Source organism: Ochotona curzoniae, unplaced genomic scaffold, assembly GCF_017591425.1.
Source record: "Ochotona curzoniae isolate NIBS_2020 unplaced genomic scaffold, NIBS_Ocur_1.0 contig_3332, whole genome shotgun sequence".
Classification (NCBI taxonomy): domain Eukaryota; kingdom Metazoa; phylum Chordata; class Mammalia; order Lagomorpha; family Ochotonidae; genus Ochotona; species Ochotona curzoniae.
The window spans coordinates 506,869-532,254 of record NW_024465816.1 but is presented as its reverse complement, the minus strand read 5'-3'; the positions used below and the strand labels follow the sequence as shown (position 1 = coordinate 532,254).

Here is a 25,386-nt window from a genome sequence, read left to right as displayed (position 1 = left end):
TGCAGATCAGGGTATGAAGGCACATATCCCCTCGAACACCAATTGCTTCCTTTGGCGTTCTTAAAGTTATGAGCACTTCCTATACTTAGATGACTACACATGAAGAATCTAACATTTATCTTCTTTCATTTTGCAAGTCCTCCAAATTTCTTTACAGTGAGTGAGAAGAAAGCATGCATTGCCAAAGAAATATTCAAGCTGTCAATGGGCGATTACTGAAGAGAATGCATCTTCAATTTGCTTGTATCCCCTTTTCAATTTTGGAAGGAGGCCCAGGTTTGCACACATCATAGGCCAGAATCTAATTGCCCCGAAGGTGAATTCTTCAACATGACTCACAAACACTTATCCTCATGTGAGTCGGTATTATTCCACTTGAGAAGAACTCCTATTGTTTTTTAACTGCAGAGAAATATTGATTGGAATCTATTAAAAGAAGAAAGCAGATGAGTGTTTGTGTTTAAATTGTGGCATACATCCTTCTTTTGTCATCTGCACTCCCAGGGTCTGTCTCTGTGTCAGACACATTCAGGTCATGTTTTCTGGATATTTTCAGTTTTCAAGTTTCTCTTTCCTTTCAGTGAATATTGTTATTTAAATTATTTTACACATGTCTGGAGTGCTCCAGATGCGCCTCTGGGCAACTTTTTCTGACTTTGTGCTCCCAGGATGTCCACAGGGTCTCCAGGGATTGATTTGCTCCTCCTCCATGTCTGACAATAACCTTCCTGCCCTGCCCTGGTCTTCCAGAAGAGTTGGGAAAGGAAACATCGCTGGGTTCTGTGGATTTTTGTTGGAAGCACTGAAGAACATTTCTTTTCAAAAGCAAATAAAAGAAAGATTGTCTTGTGCAGATGGAGCAGCTGCCGAGACAAGGAAGCAACCATGCAGGAAGCCTTTCTTCTTGGATGAGTTGTTAAATGAACTACTCCAGAACCAACCTCTTTCCTGACGATTTTGTTTGTGTTGCATCAGATCATGAACTTCCCATTTATGAGCCACTGCAGACAGAGGGTCTGTTACATGTGGTGGGCAGCACCCGGACTCAGTAAACAGAACCTTTCTATGGTGCAAAGTACTGTGACCAGAGGAGAATGTGTAGGTAGGTAATGGCCCAAGTGACTTGCAAAGATTATTTCTTCTTCAAAACAACTTTCAAAGAAAGGGTAAAATTTGCATTTCCAATGAAAGTTCTTTCCAAGTCAAACATGGCTTCCGAGGACATCCTGCTCACAGCTGTTGATAGAGAGTGAATCTAGCTTTGTTGTGAGGAAGACTAACGGAAGGCGAATGTTATTTATTTTCCTCTGTGTTTGTCACTAGTTGTGGGCAACCTGGGCAGTCACATAGTCAGTGACCTACACTTGTTCACTATTTTGGCCAATTCCAATAATTCATGAACAAGCAACCCCACTCTGTATTAATGCATTTTCTTTGGGTGACCTACACACTGTGTAACTAGTCTCTTTCAGCTTCCTTGAAACCGGAGCTCAAATGCCCTCTCTAAAAGGGGACGCTGGGACATGCTCTGCAGCATTTGTTTTGCAAGCATTTCTCTTGTGTGTGATCTCTCTTTCTCCTTATAAAGACAAAACTAAGACAGGAGAAGACTCTTCTGACCTACTTTTCCTTTCCTGTCTCTTTTGCATTTTCCCTGAAAATCCAGCTAGGGGAAAGTGAAGACTCCAGATAGAATTTGAAACATCGGGGCCAAGGCGCCTCTCATTTAATCTGGGGTAGGTTCTGGACACAGTGGTTAGCAGGGAATAGGGTACAGGATCTTGGGTACTGAGTATGAAGTATCTTCCCAGCCTAATCAGGCTTTTAAAACTTACTGCTCCATTAGAAGGAGCGTTTGGGCATGAGTGCTGCATTAGAATTCAAATTTCATCTAAATAATATTAAATCTCCTCAGTGGCATCCTGTTTATGCTAATCCTTTCAGGGCTTAATGATGTTTATCAGGATTTCCATTTCCTCTTCTTTAGAGATGTGCACAGCTAATGAAGAAAGGTTGGTTGTACTGAGAAAGATTCATAAGCAGAGTGTGCAGTGGATTCTGCTTTGGAGTGCTGCAGGTTTCGCCTCTCTCTGCAGTGACTCTCATAGTCATCAGGAGCCTGGCTTAACCCATCCTTCTTCGCACAGTTGATTCAGGGCAAAAATAAAAAGCTTAGATGACAAAGTGGGGCTCTTCTCACACACTACTAAGTCTGAATACAAATGGTTCACAATTGAAGGCTAAACGTCCTCATTTCATCAACAGCCAGCTGCAAGGGTGGAAATGAATGTAATGTGTCTCACTGTATGGAAGCTGCTCAGCAGCAGGGAGCCCAGCAGGTGAGATGCAGACTATGGCTCCAGACCTGGTGTAGCTGGGCTCAACTGTGCATGGTGATGGCTTTGAGATGAGCACTCAGCAGCAGAAGGGATACAGCCCATTGTAGATGTCCTCTTTCCAGAGATCAAGGCCGACGTCTTGATGGTGGTTCCCAGTCAAGAATGGCTTACAGGAAAGCTAGCCGCAGAGAATGAGGTTCTCTAGGACTTAGGGCTGAGATCGTAAGGCCCTGTGTAGACATGAATCTTTGTCATCCCCATGGAGCTGCAGTCAGTGAAGAAAAGGCATCTATCCTGTGTTTTTTCTCAATCCTTTCAGTCATGCATTCACTTCTTTCCTGACTCATTTGTTTTGAGTCCTACAAACCTCTCAGAGAGTCTTGGTGAGCCACACGCTCTGAGATTCTTCTTTCTGTGCGCCTAGCTTTCCCCTGTGAACCCCACGTCCTCATACATCTCTCACACAAGTGTTCCTCATTCACTTTGGTGGCATTTAGAATCAGTATTGATATCCTTGAAATAAATCTTTTATTCTACAAAGCTGGGGCAACACATTGCCTTTTCATGATGATAGTCTACTAGATTGCAGGAAATAGAAACCGGGGGAGGAGAAGTGGATACTGGGAATATTTCTGTGAGCAAGAATTGAGAAGGTTAAGATGCTAACTCTATTCTAATTACATCTATGACTTTTGCTTCTAGATCCAAGGATTGCAGTAAAAGCATCTCATTCAGAATCTACAGAAGGCAGGTGTGCTTTCCTTTCCACTCTAGAGACTTGGGAGTGAGTGAGCTAGAGGAATGGCAATTTGTTTTTAATACCCAATTTTATTCAAGAAAGGATCTAAAGTATCTTAACAATGAACTGCAAAATACAATTAAGTCAGGAATGATTCCTATGAAAATTACAGCAAAAAGAAGACAATATAAAAGGTGAGCTGAAACTAGGGCTGAGGTTTATGTGGAAGACACACACTGAAAAATTACATGAGAAAATACTTCAAAAAGTTCATGGAAATGAAATAAAAAGTTTATTTTGGCACAGAAAAATTTAAAATCCATACATAACCTTTTAAAAACACATATTTCTCATGAACTTTTTGGTGATGCCTTGAATGCATGGATCTCATTTTTTTTTCTTTTTGCATCAAAGTAAGCATTTCTTAATTCCATGAACTTTTTAATAAGTTAACTACGATACAATATACCGAAAACTCCAAGCTCCAAGCTTTATAGTGGCCAATACAAGAGTAAAACACACTCAGCTGATTGGGTCTGCTCTCTATAATATAAAGCAAAAACAAATCCAAAACACAGTGATGTCCAGAAGAAACAATGTTTTCAGGTACTAGAGCTAGTTAGAGTAAAAAGTGAGTCTTTTCCTTTCTCATGGAAAACATACTATGTGACATATTGAACAACACCATCGACAAGATCCCGACAGTGGACATTAGTGGTTTGTGTAGAGGCACTTCTTAACGTGTCTCTGTGGTAGAGAGGGCCTGACTTCAAAGTTTACTGGGGACAAGCAGTTCTACCAAGTGATACTGGAATGCACGGTTACAAATATGGGCCAAGAAATTATACAGATACATAAGCAAGCATTAGCTCCAGGATTGAGACCTGGGGATGACATCGCCCAGGGTGGATTTGGGATTAAATGAGGCAATGAACGTAAAACGCTTAGTACAACTGCCTAAAAAATACTGAGCACTCAAGGAACATTATTGTTACTAAATTAATGGCACAGTTGACTGCATTTCCCTTAAGCATTCCTGAACAAACACTGTTTTCTCTTAATGGAGCTTTTGCTGATAAGCATTAGTTGGCCGTGCTTTTGGAATAAAATATTTCCTGTGCTTGGTTGGCTAGAGCCAAAGACTCTGATACATACATACTCCTACGAAAATGAAGATGCCTGGGAAAAAATGTGTTTGAATCAAGGCTGCTTTCCACAAAACACACTGTTCATTCTGTACTAACAAACCAGCAATAGCATAGTTGTGGCCATGAAGTCTTATGTCAGGGGACCTGATTGCTATACTTGTAGCACTGGAAAAGAGATTACAGTAGGTATTTCCACATATTCACGTAGTCTATCTGATTTTTTCCTCAACTAAACACTCATAGAACATTAAGTTTGATTAATTTGAGTTCTTGGAAAATCCTCCAAAAAGTAAAGAAAGAGAGAGAAAGAATGGAAAATGTGTGGTTAAGTAACCAGATTCACTGATTTGTTCCAATGGGGTGTCATTCCCAAGTCCATCAACATGGGGTATCAGAAAAAGATGAGCAGCTAGTTTTAAAGCAGTATGGGTTTCCCTTGTTTTTGAGAAATAGGAAATGAGCTATAAGAATCATTTCTCAGCTGAAACAGTCACCCTTACAACAATAATAATGGTAGCCACTTCACTATGACACTTGCATATGGAAACATCCTATCTTACATTAACTAACTTGGATATCACTGAATGTTGATATCTGCATTATCAAGAGATTGCCTTGATTTTTAGGGAAGCCTCAATGTTGGCATCTCCATAGGCAACAGTGGCCAAGATTTTCTAATTCATGTGGTTTAGCTCAATTCTATTTGCTGAGTTAAGACCAATGGTAGAAAGTAAAAATAATCTTTGATTGATATAGATTTTCCATATGACATCGAGGAGGGTGATTGAAAAAACACAGTGTAAAACCTCTCTACTCCACTTCACAGGTGCAATTTATCAAACAACAACACTGCTTTTCTTTGGTATAGAATATCTGAGAGACAATGGCTTTGCTTGGTAAATTTTAGGATGGGTCGTACTCCAGACTCATCATAGCCTATGAGTATATTGAACCCCACACAGTCCTGGAGGCAGAAAATAATCTCTGAATGTTTTGTTTAATAAGCTTTTTAGTCAGCTCTAAAGACCAGGGGATACTTTCTTTAGATGATACAGTTTTGCTATTGTATTTACACATTTTAAAAAGAAATTTTGCCTTAAGTTTTCATGGTCATTAGACTACTTTAAAACATTAATTCATACAGGGAGACATAAAATTCAAATCTTTTTTTTTTCACAAAAGTAATATAACAAGCATAAAAGATTGTTTTGAAATCAATGGCTGCATTTGAGACAATAATAAACAGGAAATGTGATCCATAACTTCACTTCCGGGTTTTAGGGTATGCAAATTAGACATCACAGGGACAAATCATGAACATTAACTTTCTGTTGGTCACTCCAGGTGGGCAATCAGGTTGCCAGAGAGGAAAAGAGCTTAAATCATTCCAGGAGGTTGCAGCCTGGTCAAATTAAATTGGACATCAGAAGATCACAGTGCTTTTCACCTTTGGTGAGGCATGCATCGCCCAGTCCAATCTAATGCCATTAGTTCTAACCCCTGTCTGGGGGTTAAAGCCTACCTGGTCCAGGCAGTTGCTGCGCAGGTATCTTAGTGCTTGCTGGATACTCTGGGGCAGGGGCTGTCCTGTCCTCTGGACGTGGACTATGAGAGGAACGCCAAAAACAGCCCTGTCTTTGTAATCAGGAACTTTCATCCTCTTCATGAACTTTGGAACTGACCTAGAATTCACAGAAAGCAGGTCATGCAAGCCCCCTGGGGTGCACTGTGGGAAGAGGTTGTGGAAGTAAGTGAGAAGGAAGCCAAGCAATTGTTGGAATGTCCAACAGGCACAGGAGGAATTCAGCATTCTCTGTAAGCTCATCACCAGACACGGCAGTACTACATGGGACCTTTGAGTACAAGTTATTTCTACTAACCAGTACAGTCATGTTAGCAGGTTGCATTTGTAGCTTTGTAGCTCTGCTTTCAAGACCTGTGGACAACGTTTCAATTTAACTGTGACTGACCTCTCAAGAGTTGAATACTTCAAAATCCCAACAAAACAACCAAAACACAACTTAAAATTGAAAGAGAAGCAAGGAATCTCATTGGAGTTAGGAGATTAAAAGGAGAAATGGAAGAGGAACCACATTCCTTGTCTATGTTTTTGGTTTCTTAGTCTCATTTATATTTTTAAAAGGGAATTTTAATACACAGCATATATTGATTTGATCATGCAACGTTGAAACTTATGAAATACTCTTATGTAACTATATCAGTTGTTCTATACACATGATATATAACACCAAAACTTATTGAAACATTTTATATTTTCAAATCCACCAAATCATTTGTAATAGAGCTACATTCCAGTTCCAACATGTCTTTGCTGATTGTTAGTAATAAAACATTCTTCTTTTCTTTTTCTGCTAATGAAATATAGGCAGAAATGCATGCGAGGAATTAATTACCCTTTGAAGGAATCAGTGCTTTAAGGGGTGAACTCCACATCAAGCCAGAAAACATAAGTGACACGTGCTAACGTGTTTCTTTGCAAACAGCCAGAATTATTTTACGGCAAGTTTGCTTTTAATTCCTCTCTTCACAATTTATCATCCTTTACTTGTCTTTTTGTCTTTTCCCAGAAACTGACTGCCTTCCCTGGAAACCAACTGAGAGCTACAAATAACGCAAGGCTTCCTGTGGGCTGTATCACATCCAGGCTGCAGCTGCCCAGAAAGGCAGAGCTTGGCGCCTTATTCCCAGGAGTTAGTCAGTGCAGGCAGTGCATGGATTCTTCAGAAAGCAGAAAGGAAATACTGAAGCTTTTGCCATCACATACTTAGCTCTAGGATAAACGATCCCCTCTCTGGAACGTGCTACGCACCATGTCCAGCCGTGCTTGTTGGACATGGAGTGCTTCTCCATGATGGCCGTGAGGCGAAGCAGGGAGAAGCGCTGGAGCAGGTTCAGCTGGCCAGCCGTCTGGTTGCTTATGTGGGGCGATGCCGGTGAGGGCTGGGGCTGGTGTGAGAGCTGGAAGCTGTTCCATCGGAGTCGCCTTGACCAGAGAGACCATCAGATAAGCTGGTCACCATGTGGACTTGTTATTTGAAAAGCACAAGATCTCACCCGTATATAAGTAGTTAATCAAGATCATTTCTGAGCCAAGAAAATCATAAAGCAAAAGGAACTGCAGACACAAAAGTGCAGAATAAACAGAGGAAGGGATTTTTTTTCCAAGCTGAAGAAATATAGAAAAGGTCGTATTTTCTGCTTGTTTCATTAAGAGGTTTAAATAAGGGAGATAATAAATTCTTCTTATTTGTTTATTTCCAAATTAATTTCCAAACTGTCGAGAGTTACGTGTGTGAGGGAATAAGTGGGTGGTAATAGTGGCGGCAAAACACAAAGTGAAAGAGGGACAGAGGGGGCAAGACAGAGAGAAAGTGTGTGTGTGTGAGAGAGAGAGAAAGAGAGAGAGAAAGAGAGAGAGAGAGAGAGAGAGAGATGGAGAGCTCTTGCATGTTTGGGGACCCAGATGTTTTTCACATTGACTTCCATGCCTCCCAGCTCCAAGCCTTGTTATTACGGAGATGGGTTATGATGATGATGACAGGTGCAATGTAGGCAGCCAGAAGGCACTGACCCATCAGTGAGCCCCAGCAAACATCACTGCCTCACCCAGACCCCAGCAGCCCACAAGAGTGGTGCTGCCTCTACCAGTGAGGCCTTCTCACAGATAATTTATGTCTTTTTCTACTGACATTCTAAAGCAAAACCAAACCTACAAAGTACACACTTTAGATCTCAGGACTTTTTCATGGGATGAGAAAAAGCTTAACAGTGGGGATAAGACAATGAAATTCATACTGTTGCAAGGATGTACAGAGAGCCATGAGTGCACGAACTGGGCTTCCACTATGCAAGGTTCTCCAGAGATACTGTGTCTCATGTTGTGCTTTATATGTTAAGAGGCTCAAACTTTTTTTTAAATTAAACTAAGGTTGCCCAGCATGGTGGCTGACCAGGCTAACTGTCCTCTTGCAGTGCTAGCATTTCATCTGGGTTCTGGTTTGAGTCCTGACTGCCCCACTTCTGATACAACTCCCTCCTTGTGGCTTAGAAAAGCAGAGGAGGATGGCTCAAGTTCTTGAGCCCCTGCACCCATGTGGGAGACCTGGAAGCTCCTGGTTCCCAACTCTGGTTTTTGTGATCTTTTGAGGAGTGAACCAGTAGATGGAAGATTCTCTGTCTCTTCCTCTCTTTTGTTCTGCGACTCTTTCAAGCACAAATAAATACATCTTTTTTAAAAAGGTAACATAAAAATAAACATTAAGGAGATGAATGTAAATTCACAAGGGTTCAATTAACATGATACCAGTACAAAATGCATATTTCTGTTAAATAATTCTTAAACACACAAACCACTTAGAGCAGCATTAAACCTATAGCCCAGACTTTATCAATGCCTAGTAGAGGAATAAAACAAAACATGATTGCTATGAAACGGCTGACCATGCACTTCATAAAAGCATGCTAACCCACCTGTTTGGTCTGGTCAGAGAGGCTCCCACACCAGAGTCCCTCCTTTCTCTGACCCCAGGGACCTCAGTGTCATTCAGAGATGCACCATCTCTCTCTACATCACTGGGTGTTGTCCGGCCCTCTGAGACTGAGTTGCCTTCAAAGTCCAAAGTGATCTGATTAGGAGAGGGGAAGGGCAATAGGCCAGACTCCCCAGCCAGTGCATCCTGAGTTTGCAGTTCAGGCAAGACATTCTTGGACCAATCATCTACCACCTCCTGGAGCCCACTGACATGCTGCAGGATGTCATCTAAGTGAGGGAAGAGTTCATCTTTCTCTAAGTCCAGCAGGTCCCCTGTGCTTGCATACAAATGGGAGCCAGGGACATTGTCATAAATACTGACTCGGCTTGCTCTGTGGCAGGGTGCCATGAGCCTCTGCTCTCTGGCCCCTGAGTCCTGCTGCCTGCCCAGGGAGATGCTTCCAGTCCTCCAGTTAACCCCATTGCTATTGTCTGTGGGTGAGAGGCTCTCTATGGACAGTGCCTTGGGGAACGTTCCTGGTTTGTGATCCTTGGGGATATGCACCAGCAAATTCTCTTGGGAGTGAAAGCCATGGCTGTGGTTTTGGTCCTCTGCCTCCTGCAGTGCTGTTCCCGCCAGCACATCCAAGTCCTCCAGGTACATGCCCCCACGCTTGGTGGCCTCATGGTGGCATTTCCGCTCCTTCAGGCAGGGAGTGCTCACCCCACTGCTGCTGTTTTCTGAGGGGCTGCTGTCGCCGCTTGATTTAGCAGAGCATGGAAGTCCTCTTTGGCAGGCAGTGGAGGGGGAAGTTTGGAGATGTCCATTTGGGATCTGGATGCACTGCATGGCTTTAAAGGACTCTGGTTCCTGTTGTAGTACAGGCCCGCTGATGACCAGGCCACCTGTCCGTCCTGGCCCCTTAAGCCTTGCGTGCGATCCCTTCGAGCGCAGTGTTTCCATGCGTTTCAAGAATGACTTGGCTCTGGCCCTGCTAGGTTTCTCATTCCTGACATGGAAAGGGTGGCTGAGGACCTCTTGGGGCAACTGTTGGAGGTTGCTGCTGACCAGTGTGGCTTCCAGCATGACCGGGCTGTCAGCCCCACACTGGCCTGACTGGCTGCGGCCCTCGCTGCCTCCGCTGCTCTCGCTGTGGATGGAGCAAACTTCAGGCTCACTCAGGTCGGTGAGGACACTCTCACTGCTGGTGGTGTTTCTCATCCTCTGGCCTCCCAGTGACCCATTTCTGTCCCCTCCGGGGAACAGGGTGTGGAGGTCGTCCACGCGAGACCACCTGCGGCTGGTTCTTTGGAAAGTCCATTTGTTGCTGATGCAGAGATCTTCCTCATCTGAGTCTTCACCCTGTAAAACATCAAGGTGGATGCTCGTGACAGGTGGTGTGGGGGCCATGGGACTTTAGAAGAGCTGAGGACAGGCGAGCTCTTCCTGTCTGTCTGTTCCCCACTTCCTAGAGGACCCCTGGGTTTCTTCGCACCTGAGACTACCACTCTCTCTCCTGCATATTTGTGTCCTCCTTGGATGCTGGGAGGCTCTCTTGTCAACTCGCCCAGTGTCCTTCCTTTCCATTTTTGTAAGATCTGTGAGTCCACTTTTTTTTTCCTCCCCAAGAAGATTTCCCTAACCAATTACAAGCAGTGAGAAATTTCAATTTGGTCAGATAGTCTCCAAATAAAACACCTGCAGCCCTCCTTAATACAAAGAAATGCAACTCAGCAATAAAGAGCACTTGATTCTTTTCCAGCAAAATTCTTTGCAGTGCCCTGGGACCATTATATACAACTCTCCTCTTCCGAATCTCAACATCAAGAGCTCTCACAGCTGAACCCCCTCATCCTCATCTCGCATTGTATTAATTAGCAGCAAATTGTAGAATGCCTTGAAGTAGAGACTTAAAAGCCAATCTACAGATCTAATTTGAAGGCCATGCCAACCAGCTACTCTGCTGGACCAGCCTGTTGTGTCAAATGGACTCCTCCAAGCTCACTGGGGTCACTCACCATGGCTTTAAGATTATGTACTCTGTACCTCCTCCATGGACTTCACTTGTGTTGGTGTTTGCAATCCCTGACAGAGATGGCCTCAATTATCTCCCCACATTCTTGGACCCAGTCCAGACTCCAACCTAGGATCAATGATTTCCCTTTGGATTGAACTGCTGGATTCTTCCACATTCATACCATCCATGTCACCAAGACGCAACTGTAAAATGCTTTTCAAATCTGTTTCCTTTACTGTAGTGTTGTTAGCCTAAGCCCTGGCCACCTCTTTCTGGATCCTTTACAGCAAAATCTGGCTATAATTCTTTACTCTAGCATATCCCCAGTCTAGACAGCTTTTCGCAGAACATTCCAAATGTTGGATATGAACTGTGGGTATGTCAGTAGTCCCATATTGGAAACCTTTGCTAGAGAGGCTCAATTCTAAAATTTGTTTATTCACTTATTTATTTGAAAGAGCAACAGAAATATTGGGAGACAGAGGAAGGAATGGGACGGGGTGGAGTGAAGTAAGAAGAGATTTTTTCCTCCACTGGTTCATTTTCCAAATGGCTACAACAGCCAAGTATGGGCCACTAAGAAACTGGGAGCCAAGAACTGCTTACTAATCTCCCCCTTATGTGGTAGTGGACCAATATTTGGGTCTGTTCCGTTGCCTTCACAGGGATATTTGCAGGAAGCTGTACTGGAAATGGAGAAGCTAGGGACAACCTATATTTCCTGAACTGCTGTTCTGAAATGGAATAATGGTGTTGCAAGCAGTAGCTTAACTTGCTGAACCACAATGCAGGTTGCATAGAACTTCCAAGCTATTACAAGGAAACTCATCTCAAGCAGAGCTCTTATCTCTGTTGATATTATTTATATCTCCTTAGTGCCAAGTCTGTTCTATTTGCTTAATATTTTTTTGTTAAGTGAATTTATTTTATTTTACTTTAGCAACTGGTTCTAAGACCTGGTCTGAGTGCTAGCGGTACAAATTAAGAGTTATGTGATTAGACAAAAGTTATGAGTTTCTCTAACTTATAAACTGAGATTAAAGGGACACACCACGGCATAGTAGATTAATCCTCTGCCTACGGTATTGGCATCCCATATGCACCCTGGTTCATATCCTGCATGTTCCATTTCTGAGCCAGGTCCCTGCCTATTCCTTGGGAAGTCAGTTCATGTCATTAGGCCCCAACACCCATGTGGGAAACCTGGAAGAAGCTCCTGATTCCCAGCTTTAGACTGGTTCAGCTCTGGCTGTTGGAGTCATTTAGAGAGTGAATTGGCTCTGACTTTTTTCTCTCTGTAACTCTGCCTTTAAAATAAAAATATAAAATAAATCTTTAAAAAATGAGATTAAAAATTGGCCCTACCTAGGGCAGGAGTTTGATGCAGCCATTAAGATACAGTGTGGCATGCCTGCATCCATATCCAAGTGCTTGGCCTGAGTCCGGCCTCCACTTTTGATCAAACTTGCAGCTAACATACACCCTGGGAGAATGCAAGTGATGGCTCAAACGCTCAAGTCCCTGGCACTTAGGAAGAAGAGCTGGGTTGAGCTCTGGGCTTCAGGATTTGGTCTGGAGCAGTCCTGTTTGTGTGGCTGTTTAGCGAGTAAACCAGCAGATGGAAGATTTCTCTACCAGTCTGTCTCTCTGTCTACCTTTTAACTCAATCAACCAAGCAACCAATCAATAACAAAGGCCCTGCCTCACAGGTTAACTGAGGTGATTAAATTCTGAAATGCACTTAATGGTCCTTCATTGTTTGTTATTTGTCAAAGTTTGTTCAGTTGCTCATCAATCCTAACACTCCTAAATCTTGTAATATATTCTTTTTCCATAAAAAAGCAAACAGGTAGACAAACCATTAGCATATTCCCATTTTGCATATTCCTTCAAAAATCTAGATTTTTTTTTTTACAGATTGTAATAAGTGACAAACTTGAAGAATGTAAAAATCCAAGGTACTAATAAGAATTTCATAGCTTTGACATCACATTTGGAAATTTAGCTTTGATCTTTAAAAATACTGTACAAAGCTTTGATGAGAGACTTGGAAAAACTATAATTATACTTGGAAAAATAGGCAAGATTCCACACTGATCACTCCAAGGAGACTTCCTTTGTGGTACTTTCTACTTGCTCACGCCCTGTGATGGATACTGAAATAATCTACAATCGACAGCTATTTATATATGTGGCATTATGACAGATGAAGGTTGAGCTTAGTGGTTTTTCATATCACATTTCAGGAAGTCAGTGAAAAGAAGCTGATATTGAGAAGGCACTGCGAAAAAGCCATTTCAGCAAGCAGTTTTTGAGAAGGCATTTGTTATTGTAAAAGGATAGACTTTTAAAGAAAAGAGAGATATTTAAAAATGGAAACTACAATATTTAGTTGTGGCTCCAATGACTCTCTTAAACCTGGTTACTTATGTTAGCAAACCACATACTAGTTGGATAAGGACTCCTTTATTTAGGTTAAGAAAAGCTGACAAGCTGGGCACCATGGATTGGGGAATGGAATGCTTCCCTAGTCTGCTAGGCTCTAAGAATGTATTATGCTAGCTTTGGCCAACAGAAAGATATTTACAACCCAACCAAGGCATGTGAAAAAGTTCAGAAGTCTCGGGAAAAAAATGACTTTGTGGAAATTTTGCAGCATCGTGGTTATTTGAGCCAGAGCAAGCAAACAAAAACAAAAGCAAAACAAAAATGACAAAACAGTATTTCTCTAGTAGCATCTTCTGTGCACACTTATCATGGTATGTCCCAACAGGATGAGCACACTTTTATGTCTGTTTCTTGCCTGATTGGAGGATCTTTCAAATTAATGACAGTGAGACACAACAAAGGCTGTATTTTCCGTTATGTCTCAATGGATGTGTACACATTATACTAAGGCAGAAAAAAATCTGACTATAATAATTATTCTTGCTTGTACTGGAATAGTCTGTAATTTAGTCTGTGTCATTTTCCTGTTATACTATTTGTGACTCATTCATCTGACAACTCACCAAAATGCATTGTCTGGATATATTGTGCTAGATTTTCGGTTGTTTTTTACTACACTCAGGGCCCCTGAGGACTATGGTGCATCCCTCAATAGTATTTATGGAAGTATAATTATTAAGAGGTTATCAGTTTCATCTCTTTAGTCATTTTGAGGGTAGTGGAAGGTTAAAAAATAATTTGTGGTTATTTATAAATACATCATGAGAGACCATTTGAATAGGATTCTGATGTATTTATAAAGAAAATGATGGCCCAGCTAAATTGATTCTCCTATCTCAATGGCTTAGGTAGACCATAGTATGCCAAAGTTTCAGCCAGGCACCTGATAAAAGGCTCTCCACAATTTGGTGGCCAAGGCAGCTACCTACTGTGGATGCTGCATAAAGTTTTGTTAATATCTAGTTGAATAACTGCACTTGAGAGAGATCAAAAGATCGAAGTCAACTGAGGGAAGTAACCGTAGAGGCTTGCTTCAAGGTTATCAGAGCAACTCGAACGAGCCAGAAGAACTTGTCTTGTTGAAGTGTAAGAATTTTTCCAGGTTATTTACTAAGGGATCTTGAGCAAGGCCTTCTATTTGTGACTCAACAAACTCAACTGAAAATGAAAATGACAACACTCTACACCTTGCATGGTTTGTCACTGGAAACAAATAACACTATTAGTACAAATATCTTATGAAGCTTAAAGTGATTGCCAAAACTGCCAGAGCACAACAATATAAGATCTTAACAAAGTTGATGGATGACTTATCAATAAGATGAAATCTGAGGAAGCAAAATATAGTGACTTTAACTTTGCATTTCAAGTATTATAAGATCTGCAGGATGGGATAGAACTTGTTCAACAGCCTTGAGAGTGCTGCAGATTTAAGTTTAGTGTAAATGAACCATGTATGGCTACTGAAAAGGGATGCCAATCTCAGGCTGCATGACCAGAGCTTGGATCACAAGACTGGGAAGTCAATGACCTGATGATTACAAACCTCTTTGTAAGTACCATGTTTTAAGTGATGCATTTCTAAAGAATAATCAGGATGGCTGAGGAGTTAGAAGCCAGAATCTCCTCAGAATGCTGATTGAAAGACCTAAGTCTGGGTTAGAGATGAGGAACTGTAGATCATGTGAGCCAGTGACATGCACCAGGGCTAGAGGTCTCTAAACCATCAGTATTTATGGGATAGGTGCAGAAATTAAGAGAGTGTTAGAATGATTTGGCATCACTGACAAGGCTTATGTTACTTAGGTTAGAGATCGATGGACTCATCTTATTGAACTGGGGGATTAACTTATCTACCCAAACCCAAAGTATATAATGCAAAGAGTGTTTTGCTTCACACAAGGAACTTTAAACTTGTAAATTTATAACTGTATTACATAACTGATTATGAGGAGCAGAAGATGAATTTTGAAAATGTGATATCATGCACTTCATTTCAGGTAAAAAGTTAGTGGGAATATTCTAAGCTTTTAAACTACTTCAAAATCACTTGTTTCATAGCTCCGGTCAACATACTGTGTAAGACTGATCTATGGTGACCGATATTAATGAAACACTTTAGGTGTACATTGTTCCCTGTAAATAGCAGTAATATAAATTTAGCCTAAATTAGACAACAAAGAAATTCATTAGCACATTAAAATATTATATGCCGTCGATCACAATGTTAAAGTATGCATATAAGTGTTTAAAATGTGCCATTTCTATTTGAGTAAACTTAGTTATGCAGCTGAACATACTATGTGCACAATCCAATCACAATTCTTCAAGTTATGTACACTTTCAATAAAAATGTGAATAGTTTTGTTTTAATCTATCACTCTTCCATTTTGTTTTGACTATTTATTAGAAAGCAATTTTCTCTGTTGGGTCTAATGACAAAAACTGTAGTCTCAAATTTTACATTATTTAGAGAACATTCATGTTTCTAATACTTCATTTGTATTAAATTTCACAAAAGTGTCTGTGGCACACAGGAAATGAAGATAAAAACAACTGACATTCGCTATACATAGTCTAGGAAACTATTCTACACTGATAGGGATCAAAACACTTTGTCTTGAAATGATCAGATCATAAATAGTTCATGTTTATGGGCCATGAGGTCATTCTCTCCTATGCGTACTCAACTCCACTGTTACCATGAAAAGGATGGATGTGTCTGTGTTCCCACAAAACTTTAATAAAAATAGGAGCAGTATCTGGCCAGTTCCTGCTGGAGTCAGAGGGTGGCTGTGTGAAAGAGAAAATCCACATTCTGAGCTTTTGCAGAGGAAAGCACTAGACTTGTTTGAGCTTATTCTATGGAAGATTTTTCTAGTAGTTATAGCATATTGCCTTGATGTATAAAGAGCTCATCACATGGTAAAGCTTACAGGAAGAAGCGAAGGGAATTGTGAAGGATGTTCTGAGAAGTAAGTCTTGCAGTGAGGTAATGGGAGACTGGAAAGCCGGCTGGTGGAGTCCTCACAACTCAAAACTTCTACTAAAATTCAAGGATAATTAGTTGCAATCCAAGACTGTTAATACTCCCAGCCAAGTGAGAGTACTATAATGGCTACACATCTGGGCTTTCTCTCACTGTACTTTGCTGTTTGCAGCTGCCAAGACATCTAATAAGAGGTGTCTTAGTGAGAGAGGTGGTAGGGATCTTGGGGAGACCTTGTCAACAGCTGCAGCTCCTCTGACATGCCAAAGGGGAGGTGCTGGCTGCAAGGTGAGGGTAGCCATTGATTCTTTGTTGCTCTTCACCTTCTAAAAACCATAACTTTTTTTTTTTTTTTAACCAAAACCTTCTCTTAATGCTGTAGAAAGAGGATAGATAGGAAAGGGCCCCATATGTGTCTTTCTGTTTCCTCATATCACAGAAAACTTGACTGAGTCCACAGGCTTGACTTCTTCTTTACATAACAACCACATCACCTAAACTCTAATCTTCCCCATCACGCGGGGGACCCTCCGACGGGGGAGCATCAGCGGCATCACAGGGCATCATCAGGGCAGGATTTTATAGGTAATAATGAAGAGGAAACTTTTTTTTCTTAGGATTAACAGCTTGCTTGTGCCTCACAGTTTTTTAATTCGGATGAACCTCTGATGTTGGGCTTTTTCTAAATGTGAGAACATTCTTTCATTCTTCATTGAAACTATATAGTCCTCAGAAACAGATGCCAACCAGAGCCTCAGGAGAGGGTTTTTTTTTTTTTTTTTCCTTTCGCTTTAAAAAACAAAAAAAGAATTTGACCAAATCTTTACATGGACAATAGGAGCCCACATGAATCCACAGCTGCGAGTCAGCTAATCCGCAGTTGTACAAAAATTTGGAAGCATATCTTCCCATCAAGTAAAGTGGAGCACAGTGGCTGAGTCAGCCGGGGGGCTGAGGCAGGAATGTGCCACTTGGCAAGCTGTGGGGACTGAACAGCCTGCAGCCACAGGCCGCCCAGCTGCGGGTGCCCTCAGGCTCTGCTGAAATGCCTGGGGGCTGACTTTCACTAAGTCCTTCAGTGTGATGGAAAACACGATTCCCCTAACAAACAAGATGGTCTGAGAACCTTAAATGATCACTTTCTTGGGGTTTTTAGTTTGGTTTAGGGTAAGACTCCAATTGGGATGTGTCTCACGAATGCAGGCTCTGCTCCTTCTTCTGGTTGCGGCATCCTAACGCACGCCCTGGGAGATGGTGAGGACGGGTGAAGTGATGGGGTTCCTGGCATACATCTGGGGGACTTGGATTGAGTCTCTTCATCTCACTATTGGACCTCCAGCGGTTTGGGACATTTTGGGAGGCATCAGTGGCTGGAAGTTCTCTGTCTCTCAAATAAACAAATAATAAAGATAAGTTTATTTGTTTTCAGAGGATTTCTTCAAGACAGTGAGATATTACTTTGAGTGGGGGCAGGTGTCAATGCAACATTTCCTTGGGTGCTTTACACGCCTAACCCAGGAGTGAGAAGGCTTCACTTACTGACTCACATGTTGGGGAAATTTTCCTTTTTATCATTCGGTCAGCCCACCCAAATGTTCAGAATTCAGTAAAAATTGCCATTAAGATAACAAACATACCGTGGATTTTCGTATACACAGAACTTTCAAAAAGCTTATGAGAAATGCAGAATATGAACAAAATCTATTCGTGACTCCCAGAAAGTTTTTGCACCAAAATAGACATTCTTTAATTTCATTTTCATGAGCTTTTTGCAGTATTCTTGTAGGTGGCAAGAAGCACTCCTCTCTAAAACCAGCAAAAAAGCTAACAGCATGCCTTGCTAAAGAGATATGAGAGTTTTCCAGGTCTTACACCAACGGCCAAAATTATACTTGAACTTCAACAAACTTCAGAATATTTTTGGAAGGTGAAGTGGAGTTACATGGGGCCACGGTATCATCCTGCCTCTGTTCTTTCTGTGTGGCATGGGCCCTTTGATGTCTGTATCTGTGATGTGGCATCAAAGATGAGAAGACAGGAGCCTTCTCCTATCTGCAAGACAGGAGCCCCCGCCAGCCTTTGCCAACCACACACACACACACTGCTAAGCAAGCCCATGTCACAAGCATAAGTCACAAAGGCAGAGGAAACATCATGGCCCCCAGGCAGCCAAGGCATTTGGAGCCTACTTGCAGCATTAAACACATTTGGGGCTCTACAGACTGGAGATCGGGAATCTATTTCTGTTTCTCAAATCACTTAAAATGGGGACAAACTGAGAGGAAATGCTGCTTATTTTCACTCTAAATAAATGAATTCCATAGTTGGCTGAAGCTTCTCAGGATGCTCAGTTCTCACGTCTCACTTTCTATTTTTGATCATTTGACCTCATCCTCACTTCTACTCAGCTTTTCTTCCCCTTTTCCTTGCAGGAAAAATAAAACTAAAGCACCAGCCTAGGCTCATGCAAGACTGGAACACAAGAATGGGTCTCATTGCTTAGCGAAGCTTCCCACATCCAGGCTGGTCCCAGCCTGTCATGATGGAGCTGCACAAATGGGACACGCTGGAACCATTTATTTAAAAAGCTGGGCCATGACTCTCCAACGTACAAATGTGAAATCAATATTTCACTCAAGGGCATGCATTTGTGAGGTCTATAGCTAAGGAGCAGCTATGAAGGTTTGTGCTATCATATCCAATCTGAGGAATACATTAGGAATGCCAGAATTCCCTCATGACCAGTTTCCATGGGATCTTTGAAAAGACAACACATGAAGAACCTAACAACTATTATTCATGGATATCTGGCTTGGGGTTTTGAAACGCAGCTGCCAGAGAAAAAAATAGGCAGTCACTGTACTCCATGGAGGAAAAAGCATTAGGTAGATTTTTTTTTTTAACTTGTGTTTATTTTAAAGGCAGGGACACACACAACACGTGCAGACAGACAGAGAGAGAGAGAGAGAGAGAGAGAGAGAGAGAGAGAGAAACTTCTATTTGTTGATTTATTTCCCAAAATGCCCACAATAGCCAGCAGCTGAGCCAGACCAAAGCTAGGAGTCCTGAACTGAATCTGCACCTGCTATGTGGGTAGTAGTCCTGTTGCCATCAGCTGCTGCTGCCAGGGTTCACATCAGCAGGAAGCTGGAAGCAGAAGTGGAGCACAGCCTTCAGTCCAGGCACTGTGATGGGTGACATGGGCGTCCAAGCAGAGACTTCCCAGCTGTGCCATTTTCTCCTGTGGTACACTACAGCTACATATCTAGGCAGGCAGCTGTATGCATCAGCCATCTGAGGACTTCACTTGGGTCACACAAGCATGACTGCATTGAGCTTAATAAGAACCATGTGTTACAATCAAAACAACATCTGACCTTCATGCTTCAAATAGTAATGTATGCTTCTCAAGAGGGCTATTCAGCTAGACAGCTGTTGGGATGTTGATTCCCCCATTTTCAATTTGTCTTTGGCCTGGACAAATTTCTCATGTTTTAATACTTCTCTGGATATTGTTTTTCACCTTTTACCTCCTTAACTTAAATCTTTGGTTCACAGTTCACACACTAAATTGTTTTTAAGGTGAGGTCAAACAAAATCCATTCAATTTTTTTTTTTTTTTTGAGGAGAAGAGAGCTGCTATTTCAGAACAGAAATTCAGGTTACAGTTATTTTTAAAGATTAGGTTACTCAGGAATGACTCAAAATCCATTGGATTTAATGATTTCTCTGTGTGAATCAGAATAAAGAACACTTTCTTTGACTCAGACATGCTTTCTCTTGCCTCTTCAAAAATATTGAGACTTGTCACATAGTGGAGAAGTTAAATGAAAAAGAGAGAGAGAGCGAGAAGTTCATGATCTTAATTCAAAGTTTTCTACAAAACGATCTGTTCAGTGAGAAAGGGCGTCAGCACAGCACAGTGGTCAGGCACCTTGGTTTTGGAATTAGATCTACCTGAAGTTAAAAGCCTGCTCCACTGTCAGCTAAAAGAGTATAGGCAAGAGACTTAGCCTGTTCAAGGTTTCCTTTGCTCACGTAAGAAACAGGTACGCAAAGTACAGGCTGAGTCATCCTTATTCAAAAATCCCTGGGGCCAGATGTGTTTGAGACTTTTGGAGTTTTTCAGGTCTTGGAATATTTGCATAGACTAAAATGGGTGAGCAACTCAAATGTGAAACTGAGAATCACAGAGATCTGAAATTCTACCCTTTCTGAGTGCTGAAGACTCTCAAAAAGTTTTGGATTTGGAGCATTTCACATTTCACTTTGGCAGTGATCAACCTGCAAAGCTTATTTGAAAACTGAGTTTTCCAGTCTTTTTCATACAGAGGGGACAGCAGCTGCAAAATCCAAAAGGGAAAAGACGCGAAGGCCTTTAAAGATGCACCAAATTCCTCGTGAGGGAAGATAATGGGGAAGGATGAGGCTGGCTCAGTGTTTTGCGATTATACTGTCCCTCAAATACCATATTAAAGTAATCTGTCTGAGAAGGAATGCACGTTTGATCTGTGCTTGAAATAAAATGCTGCTGGAAAGAATGAACCAGAAGACACTTGGCATGGGCCCTTAGATCTTTTTCTGAACTGTCTTAATCCACTAATCCCTGTGGAGGATTTGAGTTTCAGATGGGGTTGATATTTATGACTAAACCCACTTCTCAAGGGCTGTCACAAACAGTTGACATATTTTATATCTCAATGCAAACCCTCTGATTAAAAAAATTTTAAAGCAAATGAACAAGTAAAATAAACAGCTTGAATTTACTGTGGGCTTACTTATAACAGCCATAGTAATGTTAATGTTGAAGAATGTAATGGAGTGATGATAATGTTGAACAACAAACAGGGACGGAGGGTACATTTCCTAATTTTGGCTTGGGTTACTGTCACTTTAACCTGTGTGTGCCAAGCCACTTCTGCGAGTATTGTCCTAATCTCCATGACATGTGAGCACTTACCTTCTTCCTTTGGATGTTCACATCAAGTTTCATGGAGGCACACTTGTTCAACGTGTTCAGTCGTCTAAAAGCAAAAAAAAAAGAATGATGGTTATCACTGTTGAACCTAAATCCTTCGTGTGATTTCATAATCATTCATTTACAATATTAGAATTGCAATTCTAGAAGCACACAGCTATGTCCCCAGGTGTCAGGACGATGCCTCCAGATGGCATATTAGAAAACAGCTGCCATCTGTGCTCTGGCCTCTGACCTCAAGGAGAATTTGCAACTAAGTCTTCTACTCTCCACCCTATCTTCCCTTTATCCCATTCTTGAAACACAATATCAGCCATTCTAATCATATTTTCAGTAGCTTTTCAATGTATTATCACCTTAACACACCATTTAAGTCTGTCCTGCTAATCTCCCTCCCCACTCCCCACCAAAGAATCAATTAAACAATCTCTCCTGCTTTCTGGTATGGAAAGAGAACTCACACTACAGTATTGAACTGTACATACTGTAGACTAAACTGTGTCCCTGAAAAACTTAATATTGATGTCCTAATGCCCAATGTGACTGTATGTGGAGTAAGAGGGCAATGAAAGACAAATAGGGTCATAAAGGAAGAGTCCTTATCAGACAGGATTAGTGTCCTTATCAGAAGAGACAGAAGAGTTAGCTTTATTGCTCTTGTGTCTCTTTCCCCCTCTCCCCGTGTGAGTATGTAGGCAGAAGGTGGCCGTCTGTGGTGGAAGAGAACTTTAGTAGGAACAAAACCCTGCCAGCATCTTGATGGGAGATTCTAGGCTCCAGAACTATAGGAAGGCTAATTTCTGTTGTTTAGGCCTCCCCTTGGCAGGGCTGTCATGACGGTCCATACTGACTCATACATATATTTTGAGTTTTCAGTAGGTAATCCCAAACTCAGGCCATCAAAAATGTCAGCCTTGCACCTCATTTGTAGGTACCAGTGCCAGTGAGAAAATATAAATGATTAGTCATGAATCCTGCTACGAATCCTTTCTTTCATCATGAGCATCTATATGCTAATTCTGCCATGCTTCACTTCCACATTATAAGAAAAATACCAGCCCTGTTCTTTTTTTAAAGCTGACCCTTTAATCCTGCTTTTGATTTCAATGTCTACTACGTCATCTGAGCTTTGGGTACCTCATTTATTCCCTCTCCCCTCAGCAGGCTCTCCTTACTGCTTCCCTCCCTTTGAGATAACTCCTTTCCTAGATAAATATAATTACCATTACTCAGCTACCTAAGGAATCATAATCAAGCCAACTCTCAATCTTCTTTCAAACTTATCTTTTCATCAAGCGTCTATAACTACTCCATCACTTGCCTTCTCTTCACTACTCAACTTGCTGAGAATATCAAATTTTATTGAATTTTCATTCTTTCACAATCTAATTTCCAGGAAACTCTTTTCTTCTGTTGTAAACACACTTGTTATTTTACTTGATTTCTTTGTGAAGATCACAATTAGGAACGTTTTATGGTGCAAAGAGCCAAACAGGACTCTGCCTATCCTTTTCTGTTCACTGCACTTTGGAGGCAACACTCTTAGCCCTCTCTTTCAGTGGTTATTTCTAGTACCATGCTTATGCTATTTCTTCTTGATCTTTCAGTCATGTAATTATTGACTTTGTTCTATGAAAGATGAAACTTTGATTATTATCCATTCCCAGTCTCTCATCATTGCACGTACACATGTGCACACACACACACTCATACTCACCCTTGGACAATTAAAAAGCTATGCTATAATTGATAATTTTTGGTAAGTGAATATTCAGTATTTATTATGAGCATGGAAATGCTATTCACATAAATATCATACTTTGATTACTTTTCATTCTCATCTTTCTGTTGCCTGTGGGATTAAGAAACATCTTGTTAATTTACTTCCTTAGTTTTTAAAAATAATATCATCTTTAAATTCAAACCTAAATGTAGGTGCTACTAGCTCTTCAGACTTAAATATAAAAACTGAACTCATGGCATTCTTTTCCAAAGTTGTTTTTCCTAGTTATTGTCTTTGCTTGACTAATAAACAGCATCATCAATCAGCCAATCAACCTAGAAAAATCAGTTGTCTTGAGATTCCCTTTCTTCAAGACCAAGATTCTTCTGAGCACTAAGTCCCATAAACTACTCTCTTTTAGGTCTTTGGAGTCTTTCCTTTTCTTCTGTCCTAATTCAATCTTTTCTCATCTTTCAGTAAGAGTCAGATAACAGACCCATAATTGACTACCACATCTACTGGTTCACACTGAAACCTATTCTATTTCCCAACTTTTTTTTTATATCATGTTAGTCACTGACTTAGAAATATTTGGTGTACACATTCATGACAAAATCAAAAATAATGAGCGATTTTGGATTGGAAGCTGGTCCTCCACTTGAAGTTCTTTTTGGTGGGTTCTTGGCCTTTGCTACCACAACTGACAGTCTGCTTCTTGGCCAGTTCCACATGTGTCAACATCTTTACCACAGAGTGGCATGTGAAGTTCAAAACAAAACAAATCTGGATGCTGCTCATTTGGCAAATCTGTAACAGGCTTGTTTAGGGAAAGATTGTCTGATATTTATAAAATTTACTTATCTAACAAATTGATGCCTTCATTATGGTTTGGAAACAGAAACAAATAATTCTATGAAAAAGTTTCTGATCTACCGTATACACAAGACATGAAAGGGTTCACTCAACCTTTATATACCACATATTTGAGTATACTTTAAACTTTCTGATATATGCAAGTCGTTTACTCCCATTAGTATCATCATTGCCACTATCATTATTATTTTAAGAGGCAGAGAAAGTAAGAGAAAGAAACAGAACTCCCATTCACTGTTTTTTCCCCCTCAAATGCCCACAATGTCTGGGGTTGGGGCTGGGAAAAAGCCAGGAACTGGGACCTCCATCCAGACCCACATGTTGGTGGCAGGAGAGTTTATTTACTTGAGTTATCACTGCTGCCCACTAAGGTCGGCTCTGCCAGGAAGCTGAAATTGGAAACTGGAGCAGGGACTCAGACTCAGGCATGCTGATACGGGATACAGGCATCATAACAAGCATCTTAACCATTAGATCACATACTTGCTCCTTGTTCTCCAAAGCTAGAGACTGACTAGATTTGGCTTTGCAATGTTGGGACCTCCACTTACCCATATTCTCAGGTATTTGTACCAATTGTTTTTCTACTTTGGGAAAATAGTTGCAAAGCACACACAGTATCTATGACATGCAGGAATATATAAAGATCATTTTTCAATAATAAGTAAAAAATCCCTGACATTTAAAATGAATAAAACATTTGAACAGACACTTTCAAGAGAAGATATATATAAATAAAAATAAGCAAGGGAAAATATATCCAATATCATTAATCATGGGAAAATGCAAATTGGAATAACAACATACCAGTATAAACATAGCAGAATGCCTAAAGCAAAACAACAAAGTGTTGGCAAAAATGCAGAACAATCTACACGTTCAAATAAGTGCAGTCTTTTTGGCAATCAGCTTGGCACTTTTTTTCTTCTATAAAATGTGACTTATTTTTAACATCTGATCCACCAATTCCACTCCTAGTTATGTAGTCAAGATACAGAAAAATCATATAGTCATAAAAAGGTTTGTACTTGATTGTGCATGGTATACATATTAATAAAACAGTAAAAATTATAATGAACCTAAATGTCTACTGACTGGTAGATGGAAATAAAACCAAGTATTTATACAAAGGAACACTCTGCAATTCAAGGCACTGACTACTAACACAATCAGCAAAATGGATGAATCTCTAAGCAATTATCCCAAATGAAGCAAATCACATATAAAGAGAATATACTATATACTATATAATGTACTATAATATGCTCTTTAGAACAAAATGTTTAATATTATGATTGTAATAGTTACATATATAAAAAATTCATGAGACCACATATTTCAAATTGGTGATTTAAAATGCAAATTATATATTAAGAAAATTGAGCTTAGAAAATGAAAAATGACCTTCATAAAAATAACAGGAATTATTGTGCTGGCAAATATTCTCAAAATCAACTTTTTAAAAGCTGAAAATTGATATAGGGTGACAACAAACTAAGATTTATTAAAGATAAATGCTTGAATGTGGCATATGAATGTGCCCTATTTCATTGCTTCTTTACCCAGCTCATCAGGAAGCTTTAAATCCAGTATCGCTGCAATCAGAGTAGCTGTAGGAACCAGCAGCCTGTCTGCCACT

At 40.7% G+C, this 25,386-nt stretch overlaps 1 protein-coding gene across 3 annotated transcripts in view; it reads right to left on the bottom strand.

The window, feature by feature from the left end:
- STARD13 (StAR related lipid transfer domain containing 13) overlaps nucleotides 1-25,386 on the bottom strand; it is a 230,545-nt gene that overhangs the window by 21,109 nt on the left and 184,050 nt on the right. For 2 of the 3 annotated variants that reach the window (XM_040979791.1, XM_040979790.1), the window contains exons 4-7: nucleotides 21,134-21,197; nucleotides 8,718-10,081; nucleotides 7,057-7,230; nucleotides 5,749-5,908 (exon numbers count right to left, since the gene is read on the bottom strand). In XM_040979791.1, the coding sequence (XP_040835725.1) occupies nucleotides 5,749-5,908; nucleotides 7,057-7,230; nucleotides 8,718-10,081; nucleotides 21,134-21,197 (1,762 nt within the window). Of the gene's footprint in view, nucleotides 1-5,748; nucleotides 5,966-7,056; nucleotides 7,231-8,717; nucleotides 10,082-21,133; nucleotides 21,198-25,386 lie in introns of all 3 variants that reach the window. The other variant, XM_040979789.1, reaches the window with a different exon arrangement.